Source organism: Sphaerodactylus townsendi, linkage group LG10 (genome assembly GCF_021028975.2).
Source record: "Sphaerodactylus townsendi isolate TG3544 linkage group LG10, MPM_Stown_v2.3, whole genome shotgun sequence".
NCBI classification, from domain to species: domain Eukaryota; kingdom Metazoa; phylum Chordata; class Lepidosauria; order Squamata; family Sphaerodactylidae; genus Sphaerodactylus; species Sphaerodactylus townsendi.
This window is the reverse complement of record NC_059434.1, coordinates 75,961,865-75,974,669: the sequence shown is the minus strand read 5'-3', so window position 1 is coordinate 75,974,669 and position 12,805 is coordinate 75,961,865. Positions and strand designations below refer to the sequence as shown.

Genomic DNA, 12,805 nt, shown 5'->3' with positions numbered 1-12,805 from the left:
GTCCTTCACAACTCTACACCTAAAATGTTTTAAGAGCATTTTTTGGTAAGATGCAATTGTGCATCAATCCTACTTTGACAGTTGCGTGAGAGGTATGATACTTATTTTTCTAGGGAAATCCAATTCTCATTTGATGGACCAGAGGGGTTTATACAAACAATAATCTTAGTTGTGGAATGCAATAATAAAGAAATGCAAGACAATTGGTTCATCCTTTGCAAAGTAAGCTTTGCCCTTCAGGTCATATAAGCTCTACAGCGTTATCCTAAGTAAAGTTCATTTCAGTGTACTTAGAAAGGTTTAACTCTGCCTTGGGTTGTCTATTTCATTTTTGTACTAATTCCAAAGTAGCTTCTGCTGCTGTATGTGGACATCTGTGCGTGCGTATGTGCAAGTCAATAGATGAGATTTAGTAATCACAGAATACCGACTGACAAATATATTTTGTCTTGGAAGGCAGCATTCTCCCCCCATTTCCCAGTAAAGAACTTGGAGTTTTGAATAATGGACCCTGAGCCAATTTGTGCATAATGAGGTGACCTGGGTATTGCATTGAAATAAACTAACAAATACAAGGGCATGTTTCCACTGCATGAAGTGGTAGGCCTCCAGAACTCAAAATGTAAACATGTGTACAGGGTTGGAGTACTGTAGCATGCAGTGTGTAGTGGGACTACCCTTGGAGACAACATGGCAACTTCATTTAGTACAAATCACTATAGCCTGCTTGTTAATAGGTATAGGTGATCATAGACGCATAGACACATAGACACATCCAGACTAGACATTTCCATTGATTCAAGGATTTCGCCTTCTTCCACATCTTTCCTGTCTCCCCATCTTGTGGCAGCCCAAAATGTCCCCACAATCCTCTGTTATTGGTAGAAGGGGAACCCCCCCCCCCAGGTACAAGATTTCAAGGTATTTTAGGGTATTGTGGTGGGGTGGGGGAGTGGGAAAATGATGCCCTGTGAGCAGAAATCTTTGCACCTGTGAAAACCCTTTGGCTAGTTTTAAACCATTTGCTTTCCCATTGGTTTTTGGTCTCAATTCAAGGCGCCAGGGCTTGGTTGTAAGTTCTTCAGAACCAAGGGCCATATTTGAAGAACCTTCTCTCTTGGTTAAACCTGCATGCTTGATTAAGGCTGTGGAAAATCTTCTCCTATCTTTGCCCTTCACTCCTTTTACTGGGAGCATTCTCTGTTACAGAGTGGGCTTCAGAGGAGAGTTGGATCCAGAATAAATTGGCAATTTTTACAATTCCTCCTTCCTGTTCCAGACCCCCTCATGTCATTCCTGGAGTCTCATATCCCCTGGAACAACATTTCATGGACATCAATGAGTGGCAGATCCATTCTGCCACGGGAAAAAATTTTTTCTGGATCTAGCCTGATTCAGAGAGTAGTAGTAGTCTTTATTGTATTGTCGAAGGCTTTCACGGCCGGAATCACTTGGGTGCTGTGTGGTGATCATCTGATCCTCTGAAGATGCCAGCCACAGATGCAGGCGAAACGTCAGGAGAGAATGCTGCTAGAACACGGCCATACAGCCCGGAAACCACACAGCACCCAAGTAGTCTTTATTGTTTGAGCCATTGGCTATAACATCAAAAAAGAATAAATAAATAATCTAAAAGGTAAATATTGCATACAATTAAAACACTAAAACTGATATAATAAGTTTGTCTTTAAATTAAAATGTAAATAAATTACATTCACTATAAACAAGTTAAAATGCCATATCAAATACTATCTACATCAAATACTTCTGCAGGCTCTTTCATACTGAACTGAATTGTCATTAAACTTAAGTCATGAGTCAGAAAGTGTTGTCCTTGAAAATGTTTGGGAAACCGGCATCCCCCGCCCCTTTTGGGGGGTGGGGGGGTGGAGAGCATTATCATAAAGAACTTCCGAGTTGCAATTTTGTTAAGCAATTTTGGGATTGATGGAAGTGGACCGAAGTTTTGTTCACAGCTGGTGCAGTTGTATTAGGATGATAGTTTTAAGGAATTGATTGTTAACTGCCTCCTGATTTGGAATGAAATTTTGAAATTATAAATAAAATTTGCAAATCTTCTCCATTCCATAGTGCAGAGTCAATCAATTGTGGCACCATACAGATTGTGCAAGCAGCATGTCTTGCTTCCAGACATCAGCATGTAGTATTTTCTCTGAAGAAAATGTGGTTTGGTAAAAGCACTGGGTTGAGGAAAACTCCCAGAATTTGTAGAAAGGATGACAGAACTACCACAAAGGGAGGGACAGTTGGTTGGTGTAAAATTCTCCTGTGTCAGGAAAGGAAAGAGACTTCAAGATTAAAGAGAAAAGAAGAAGAGTTGGATTTATATCCACCCTTTCACTCCGGTAAGGAGACTCAAAGGGGCTTACAATCTCCTTTCCCTCCCCCCCACAACAAACACCCTGTGAGGTGGGTGGGGCTGAGAGAGCTCTGAAGAACTGTGACTAGCCCAAGGTCACCCAGCTGGCATGTGTTGGAGTGCACAAGCTAATCTGATTCACCAGATAAACCTCCACAACTCAAGTGGCAGAGCGGGGAATCAAACCCGGTTCTCCAGATTAGAGTGCACTTGCTCTTAACCACTACACTTCGTTAGCTCTCTAAAGGCTATCAATGGGATAGTTGCAATAATGAAGTTTAGCAGCATCCACAGTAATGGGGTGCTGTGTGGTTTCTGGGCTGTATGGTCATGTTCTAGCAGTAATCCACAGTAATGTCTGTGCTTTAAGATGTTCACAGAACTTACAGGTTGTCTTGGATACTTCAGTGTTACCGTCATGGCAGAACTGTTTAACACACTACCAAGTCTCTCCTTTTTAATACAGACTATTTGCCAGAACAATGGGGCTGTGCTGCCCTCACAAGAACAAGTTGTGTAGGAGCAAAACAAACCACAGTCCTTGGCCGTTTTCTGGCAGTGCTGTTGGAAATCGCAAGGTTGCTTTAACCAGGCTGCATAGTTTTGCAATTAGCTCACCAATCTGATGGCGAACTGCTGAAAATGACCATCCCAAAAATCCGAGTAGTCCTGGAAAGTAGATTAAACTTCTCTTTTTGTGGAAATACTCCTCCCTCCCCCCCAGTGCCAAATTTTGAGTAGAGCTGAGGGAGATCTTTGCCTTTCCTGTTTAGCAAGGGCAAGATTTATTGTGGAGGAGAGAAATACAGAGGTGGGGTGTTCAAAAGCAAATGTATGAGAGCTCAGACAGAAGTGATTATTATTCCCAAGGAGCATCCACTGAGCATCCACATATATTGTTACTCTGAGTCTGGGCATCGAAAGGCTGCTTTGAGTGGGAGGTTCTAAATGTTAAACCCATTTTATTTTTCCTCTGTTACTTTTAAGGATGCAAAGCATGGAAGGAAAAGCAGAGGTGTCTTTGGGTGTGTTATATAGTTGTGTCCAGCTGCGTTACAGAGTACAATCTGTCCACATCCTTAACAAGGAGCAGCAGGGGATAGCTTTGACAAACACAGGGGCAGATGTATTTCTCGAGGGCGCAAACCTGTGTCCAGGCTGTACCATTTCAGACACGAATGAATATTCCTCCTTACAGAATAAATCCCTCCATGTAGAAAAGTAGTGTATCAGAAAAACTGTAGCCTAGTTTTTTCCCCACATATTAAATTGCTAAAATTAGGGTGGTTTTTTTTTTTTTTTTAAAGGAGCATCTGAACATGGCAACATATGTCTGCACTGGTACATCTAGACATAAGGGAAGATTCCACACAGCCAATCTAAAATGGGATAAGGAGGCAAAAACCCGTTTTGGGGGCAGAGGTTCGTATAGAACCCACCCCCAAAACATGTTAGATCCATTTTAGAGAGCCCAACCCGGTATGCAGGGAGAACTGTACCACACACAGAAGTGATAGAGTATATATTCTATATGTTGGAATGGGCTGTTTGTGATTAGCTTTCGTGATTAGCTTTAGTCATTCATACCCTCCCCCCTTCAAAATCTGTGAGTGAATGAAAGAGAAGAGATTTTCAGAGTTGTTTCTTTACTCCCCCTCCTACGCTGTTGTTGTTACGACCCTCTCTCTGCTTATTTCTCAAGACTTTTGGCATACAATTGTGCCTGTGTACTTGTTTTCAATTTGCAGTACTGAAAAGCATTTACAGTACCACTTTTAAGACTTATCTGGCCCCCCAAACATGCTTCTCTACTCCCCCTCTTTGAAATTTAAATAAACTATCCTGGCATTCTTCTTGGTTCTCATTCAATTTTCAAAATGGCAGATTCCAATGTATTTTGTGTGGAGTGGCCTTAAGTCAGAGGTGGGATCCAGCAGGTTCTCACAGGTTCCCGAGAGTAGGTTACTAATTATTTGTGTGTGCCGAGAGGGGGTTACTAATTGGTGATTTTGCCACGTGATTTTTGCCTTAGTTACGCTCCTCCTCTCAGCAGTAGCAAGCAGAACTTGAAGCAGTCTAGCAGGAGGTGCACCGGCGTGCGTGGCAGCCTGCGCCTGCGTGCATTGCGTTTTACCCAGGGACCCGAGCATGGCCCGGCTCGTCACCCACCCACCTTCGCCAGGAATGCCCCCACCCAGGATGCCCGGCCAAGCCCCCATGCATTGCCGCCCAGCCCGGTACGCTTCATACACGGTTTGAATCCCACCACCATGGGAACCTGTTACTAAAATTTTTGGATCCCACCACTGCCTTAAGTGCCTTGTCTTGAATATAGAGATCATATTTTAAGATGGCAGGAGCCAACGTGGCACAATCAGTCGGAATTTGTAGCATTTCTGTTTGTAGTACAGGAGCAGCTGGACCAAACTAGACATTGTAGTATAGGAGCAGCTGGGCCAAACTAGACATTGTGGTCAGATCCACAGATGGCAGTGCCATTTTAAAGGTGAATTCATGTTGTATTAAAAAAGCGAGTCCCCTGGGGCCCACACCACTGATTGCTTTTTCTGAGGCAAAATGGTGGCGTTGCAGTTGGACACTGCTCTACTTCCTTCCCCTTTTGGATTGGGCTGCCCTAAAGTTAGTTTCAAAGGGTAGCTGTGTCGGTCTGCAGTAGAACAGCTGGATCTAAGGGCAATAGCACCTCTGAGGTATCTTGCTACTGGATTTAAATCTAGTTTTTTGTAATGGTAAAATTTTATAACAGTAAGGCTCATTCCACACATGCAGAATAATGCACTTTCAAACTGCTTTCAGTGCTCTTTGAAGCTGTGCGGAATGGCAAAATCCACTTGCAAACAGTTGTGAAAGTGGTTTGAAAACGCATTATTTTGCGTGTGCGGAAGGGGCCTAAGTTACTGTGCTCTTGCAGATCATGAAGCCTTATTCCAGCTAATGAAGCCTTGTTATTTACAAAACCTGTTTAACTTGGTGGTGGTGGTGGTGGTGGTGGTTTTCTGTTGAGGTACTTTGTTGTGGTAAACTGTCAACTGAAAAGTCTGCCATGCTTTTTCCTGTCTTATCCTCCTTCTGAACTTTCTACACAATGACAAATGGGCTAATCAGCAGCTAAATTCCAGTCACAGTGGGGAACTTGCAGTCTGTCTCCTGAGATGGAAACGAGGTCTTCAGGCTGAATGGGCTGAGGGGAAAACCCTTGACCTTTTAGCAATATGGAGTGAGGAAAGAAATGTCTAAGGCTCACATTCACACTGCTGTAGTCTAAAAAGGGAAATGGTGATGTATAGCCATTTACAAAATGGATGTAAATATTGTCCGAAATCACCATTCCTACCTTGCATCAGACAAATATAAGGCAAACAGTTAATAAAAACCAGGATAAAATTCAAAGCATAGTAAAGGGTCAAATTAGATGTTACAATAATTATATCATTGCAACAGAAAACAGCCAAGTCAAATCTGACTTGCCTCCATCCTCTCCCCATTAGTGTAGAATTTACCTTGTCTCGTGATAATATGTTAATGTTCCATTTTTACCTGACTACTGAAGGTGATGATGGTGGCAGGAAAATGCAGAATGTCACAATGCAAAATGTCACAAAAGAAAGCCAGCGTGGTATAGCGGTTAAGAGCTTGGGGAAAGGAAGGGAAGGTGATCTTGGGGAAGGGAAGGACTTTGTAAGCCACTTTGTGACTTCTTACAGGAGAGAAATGTGGGGTATAAATTCAAATTCTCCTCCTTCTCCGCCTCCTCTTTCTGAGAAAAGTAGACATATGGTGGTTGTTTGAGCAATTGCTGCACATATCTGTAGACAATATATGTTTAGTTGATGAGCAGATATCAAGAGTCCATTGCATGCCCCAACAATGGGCAATATCTTGTGCCCAGAAGAGGTGGATAATTCCAGCATTGTGAAACACTTCATTGTGGTATGACTGATGGTTTTGTTATAGTACTTCCAGAAAGTTTCTTGTGTCTTCTATGGGTAGGAGATTTCCTGTTTTAAAATGTCACATGTAGGCTGAATCATCTCAATGTTTGCTTTTCTTTGCGGCAATATTATTCACAGACCATGAAAGGGGGTTCTTATAGAGAACGCAAATGGTTTCCTCGCCACATATTTCCACTGCTATACCAATTAACTTTCGAGTTTTCTGTAAGAATTCCTGTTGATAATAAGACTGCCTTAATTGGTTTTGCAGAGGAGCAACATAGCTTTTTTTTCCCAAGAGAAAGAGAGAATCCAAACAAGGGAAGGCCTTCCAATTTGCAGAGCTATATTTTGCCATTGATGTTTGGAGTAATTGCACCAAGATGACAGAAAAAATCATTAATTCTTCGTTGAAAAATGGCATTATATCTGTTCAAAATGTACATGGTATACTGACTGCCTTCTTAGCTGTTGGGAATTGAGGGTGGGTGGAAATATGCCACACTACAAGCCCTGCCAATCTAGTTTGGGGCTATTTTTAAAATAATAGGAATTGAGTTGGTAGATGAAATGCTAGAAACAGCAGCCTTACCACAGGTCGTTTCCCCCACCCCACCTGCTGCTCTGCTTCTCTCCCAAGTGGCAGCGGGGTCCCCTGACACTCTCACCACTACAGGGGTGCGACAATTACAGCCATGGCGGCTGCCATGTTAAGCCCCTCCCAGCCTTGCCAGTGTCATTCCTGGCTCCTCAAAATGGTGCCTTTTGGTGACCCAGCGTGGAAGCTTGGTCATAGGAAGGGCTCCCTAGGGCCACCAGAAATGTTTCTGGCAGCTGGAAACCAACAGCAACCTTTGATCGAGGTAAGTGGGGAAACGACCACAGTCTAAAGCAGGAGAATCAAACATGTGACCAGAGGGCCGGCCCCTTGAAGGGGTTTATCAGGCCCGTGAGCCAGCTGAGGCAACCTTCCCCTGCTCCTGATCTGACCTGGTGGGTTCAGTTGCCTCAGCTGTCTCATGGGCCTAATAAGCCCTCTCAAGGCAGCCAACCCACCCGATTGTGGGCTCACCAGTCCAGGCACACACACACACCTCCCCCCAGTGCTGTTCTGGGGCCAGCCGAGGCAGCCACCATTTACTTGGGTCCTGGGTCCACTAAGTCACAGTTATGTAGGCTGACCAGACGTCTCGCTTTTGGCAGGACAGTCCCGCCTTAAAACAATTTGTCCCACGTCCCACGGGTTTTTTCAAGTGTCCCGGTTTTTGAAAGGCTGCCACACTGCTTTCTGGGGCGCAAGACAATGCGACAGCCTCCCGCGCGCGTAGCCGCAGGAGCGCACGGCCTTCTGGGGTGCTCCCGTTTCCCGCCCTGTCACAGGAGCGCCCCAGAAGGCTGTGCACTCCTGCGGCTGCGCGCGCCTACCCGCCCGTCCCGGTTCACAAAGGTGACCATCTGGTCACCTTACAGTTACATCACATCTGGCCCTGAAAACAAATGAGTTTGTCACCCCTGGTCTAGAGCTTTGGCACCTCTCCAGATATTCCCCCATTCCCAATCCAACACATGTAATATATCCTAAGCTTTCCCTGCTGCAGACCATTTCTCTTAGGCTGCACAAGTGGGTGTGTGAACGTTGGAGTATTGTGCATTTTATTTGAGCATTCTAATTTTGAGTACTATATGGGTATTTGATATTATTCTGACTGTATACCGTAATTGTATTCTGATATTCTACTCAAACTATTTCTTTTTCTACTCTAGCCACATCTCAGTTTTTCTTCCAGACTTGCCTAAGAACTGTGTCATTTTGCCACTGACTTCTTAAACTAGAGCAGTGTTTCCCAACCTTTTCGACATCACGGTACCCTTGGCCTCACTCTTCATATTTATTTATTTATTTATTTATTTATTTATTTATTTCTTTCTTTATTTCTTTATTTATTTATTTATTTATTTATTTATTTATTTATTTATTTCGATTTTTATACTGCCCTATCCTCGAGGGGCTCCGGGGTACCCCTGCCATCCCCCCACCTTCCCCTCCCAGTGCCCCTGCTTGCCACCCTCCCCTTCCCCTCCCAGGGTGAAGGGAAGCACCTGGGGGTGGGGGAGTGACTGCTGACTTTGTGGCAGGCCCTGCTCCCTGGGCCAGCTCTATGTCCTTGCTGGTGCCGGTGGGAGACACTGCAAAAGTGAGGGGGGCCGGTAGCATTGCCGCGGTAACCCCGGGACATGCTCACAGCATCCCAGGTTACCACAGAACCCTGGTTGGGAATCGCTGAACTAGAGTCTGGTGGTCTGAGTCCAGATTTGGACATAGTACTTTCACCAGATATTGGAACCTAAAAATCCAAAGTTCCTGTTAAGAGTGAGGGACAGAAATCTACAGTTTTTCATTTGTGCAATTGACCACTCTTTCATTTCATTTTTGTCGATAATTAAAATGAGAGTCATTTAAGGAGTTTTAAATGTGAATGTTCTTTCTATTGGAGACTGTCCTTTTCACTCTTTCGGATTTTATTTTCTTTGTTGAATGAGTATATTCCATGAATTTTTGATTTGCTATTTTATCTGTTTTCCTCCTCTCAACTACAGCTGACCCCGCTGCGCTGGGCTTCATCATTTCTCCCTGGTCTTTACTGCTGCTTCCATCTGGAAGTGTATCGTTTACAGATGAAAATGTTCCTAACCAAGACCTGCGAGCATTCACAGCGCCAGAAGTGCTCCAAAATCAGCCACTATCCTCTCTCTCTGATGTTGAAAAGGTATAATAATTTCTCCTCTTCGGCACTTTCTTAGGGAAATACTCCTTAAATATATAATTGTGTGTGTTTTCAGTTTTATGCAAAACTGAAGATGTGTGTGTTATCCTGCATCCCTTCTCATATATCCAACTCAAGAAAAATCCCTGTTTTATTTCTGCTGTGACAGGACTATCAGTGAAGAGTCAGTGTGGTACAGTGATTAGAATGGCAGACTAGGACCAGGAAAACACAGGTTCGAATCCCCACTCTGCCATGGAACCTTGCTGGGTGACCTTGGCCCAGTCATACAGTCTCAGCTGAACATATCTCACAGGGTTGTTGTGAGGCTAAAATGGAAGACAAGCAAACAATGTAAGCTTCTTTGAGTCCCTACTGGGGAGAAAGGAAGGATATAAATGAAGTGTGTGTGTGTATGTACTTTTGCCCCTGCTAAAAATTACTGTAATACTTCTGTTGTTAAACTTTGGAATTCATTCATTCGTTCATTCGTTCATTCGTTCATTCATTCATTCATTCATTCATTTATTTATTTATTTATTTATTTATTTATTTATTTATACTTTAGGCTTCTATACTGCCCTGTCCCCGAAGGGCTCTGAAGGGCTCTGAATTTAGCTAGAACTACCCATAGTTTCTTGTGTAGCTGCTCTGAAGTTTCTCCATTAAATGGGCAGTGGGCATTCAGCTCTAAACACCTGTCTCTTACTTACTTACATATTTATTTATTTCCTATTTACCTTCCCAGTGGGAACCCAAGGTATCATACACCCAGCTCTTCTCCATTTTATCTCCACAGCAATTTTGTCATGTAGATTAAACTGGCCCAAGGTTACCCCAGCAAATATTCTTGGCCTAGTGGGATTTGATACTGGGTTTTCAAGATCCCAGTCCAAAACCACTACAGTACATTGCCCTAACCCAACAGACATGGAATCTCCAACACACATTGAATACTGCTCCTAGGCGACTGGGTAGCTCACAACGTGAGGGGAAAATCTGGGGTCTCCAGTGGCAGAGGTTATTGGCAACAATTGCCTTCCCATTCCATTTGCAGAAACCCTCCACAGGATCCAACCTAGTGCGTGGTAACCCCTGGATCAGTTAGCCATTACTGGCAATCCTTCCTTCATGGCTACAGAGTAGCTGATATTGAGGGTTCCCTCCCACCCCATCCTTCAACTATGAATTGATATGGAGCCATGGAGTGACAAGTGTTCTGTATTAATTAAGAAATACGGAATGGAAATATGTGATTTTGTATGTTTTCACTCTGGCCCTTTCAGCATGGACCAATTAAACTGGGATAACACCGATAAAAAACCCGGGTTTGGGGGAAACTTTGCACGGATCCTGATCCTAACGCAGATTCGCTCCATGTTCCCCTCCCAAATCTGGGCTTTTGAAGAATTGCATTATATGTGATTCTTTTGTGTTAATGTGCCTTGCAGCCGTGGCTGAGCAAACGGCCATGGCTGTGAGATGCGTTAAAACAAGAGAATCGTGAAAATTGCAATTCTCGAAAAACCCTTCCCCCGCTCCCATCTGCGGAGCCATGCAGGGAAAATGGGCCGTATCATGGCCGGGGGTGGGGGGTGTTGGTCCTACCTGACTGAAAAAGGCAGGCAAGGAAGAAAAAAGAGGCGCCTTCATGTGAAGACAGGCACCCCAGCCACTGGCTGTCCACGGAAAGGCCATAAGGGAGCAATCTGAGCTGTGTCAGGCCCACTCCTATTATCTCCATTCTATCAATCCTGTTAGGGTGTGGAGTACTTTAGAATGGCAACAGAACTCTGTTCAGTTTTGCCTGCCTGCTTTGTGTTCACACAACCGTTGATTGAAGAAAAAGAGAAGAACTGGAATAGAAAAGAGCCCTTTCATATTCAAGGGCTTTCCTAATCACTTATATTTTAGTTGCCTCTTAACTTTTCCTGAGAGTAAAGATTTCAGACCAAATGGGGAGTTCAGAGCTGACAAATAGATTTAAAAAAAGAAAAGAGCCATTTCTAAATTACAAGAGCTGCCAAATTTAAGATAAATGCACTACACAATGCCAGGATTAGTATTGTAATTACAAAGCAAGTCCATCGCTTAATACTTCGCAGTCAAGTACGCTGTGTTCCTGCTAATTTCTTCTGGTTGTCAGTATTTTTTATTTAATCATAAGGCGCCAAGAGGTCTTTTGAATGAGAATTTGCTTTCATATTCAGATCCTGCTCCTGAAAGCTAAGTGTGTCCTGGCCAAGTCCTGAGATGGAAACAAATTCTCATTTTTTGATGACCTCCTAAAGAACAATGACCAGGTTACATTGAGACTCTGGGTTATGACTTCATTCCTAACCCTAAGAAGTGATGTATTCAGTGATAAATTCCCGGTCACGCAGTAGGACACATAAAAACAATGCCTGGTTGTTTACTTGCTGAATTCAGACTTCCCTTTTTAAAGTCACTGTATCAACTTTGATGTTGCCCGAAATACAATTTTGGCTCATTTAACAAACTGTGAGTTGCGAAATCACCTCATTTTTTGAAAGGAGCCGTAAACAGTGTAATAAGCAGCTAAGAGCCAAGCGATCAGTCCTGTGCGTTCATTCAGAAGAGATTCACTTGCCAATTCACTTAAATGTTTACATAAGAAATCACTTTCTGCAACAGCTGTTTTCCATAACAAGGTCTTCGGGAGACCATAAGTCTTATTGGGATCATTCCTGTGGGTCCAGCAGGGTTCCATCGTGTATCACTCCCCCTGCCGCCATAAACATCTTTCCAAATGATTTGTTACTCCATCAGCTCCACAAATGTCTCTTGTTGCATTGCAGATTCATGTTTATTCTCTCGGGATGACACTTTATTGGGGAGCCGACTATGAAGTTCCACAAAGCCAAGTAAGTAGTAAAAGATTGTTACCAGCTTACATTACTGTGATGGGACCAGAGCGATATGTTACCATTCCTTTGCATTGGTTACAGCTTCTCTGCTTACAATTTGGTATTGGGCATTAGGCAGACTGTAGAGGAGACGTGGTGGTGAGAGCAACTTCCTTCCCAAAACACTTCCCTCGTAGCTCAGATTTCAGGTATGCAAAGCACACGCGCACCAAAACAAAAAAAGCAAATGCACAGCGAGAGTTAGGCCCCTTCCGCACATGCAGAATAATGCATTTTCAATCCACTTTCAGTTCATTTTGAAGCTGGATTTTACTGGGCGGAATAGCAAAATCCACTTTCAAACAATTGTGAAAGTGGATTGAATGTGCATTGTTCTGCATGTGCAGAAGGGGCGTTGGATAGGGAAGACAGCCGTTCATGGAATGGCAGTTGCAAGTCACAGAATAAGGAGGTTGAGTACCCCGCCTCCTACCTGTAATATGGGAGGGGTCACTACTCCGTGGCAGATTATTTACTTTGCACACACAAGGTCCGGCTTCAGTCCCCAGCATCTCCCGTTGAAAGCATCCACTGTAAATGATGTGAAAAACTTCTGCCTGAGACCCTGGAAAACCATAATCCCTCCGTCTTCATGAAGTATTAGATTCTTTTGGATCAGATCAAGGAACCATGTTGAAAGTACCTGGGCATGGTCAGGTGTAGCACACCTGCATAAAGTTTAGCATGAGTCCACAAATGATCTCAAATGTTATGAACTTCAAAATGTTCAAAAAGCTTTTAGATGCAGAACATTGTCTAGGGCACAGGTGTCAAACTCCA

General features: G+C 43.6%; 1 protein-coding gene across 1 annotated transcript in view; it reads left to right on the top strand.

The window, feature by feature from the left end:
- PTPN13 (protein tyrosine phosphatase non-receptor type 13) overlaps positions 1–12,805 on the top strand; it is a 187,154-nt gene that overhangs the window by 62,104 nt on the left and 112,245 nt on the right. Inside the window, 2 exon segments of the mRNA XM_048509456.1 lie at positions 8,932–9,101; positions 11,918–11,983. Of these exon segments, the coding sequence (XP_048365413.1) occupies positions 8,932–9,101; positions 11,918–11,983 (236 nt within the window).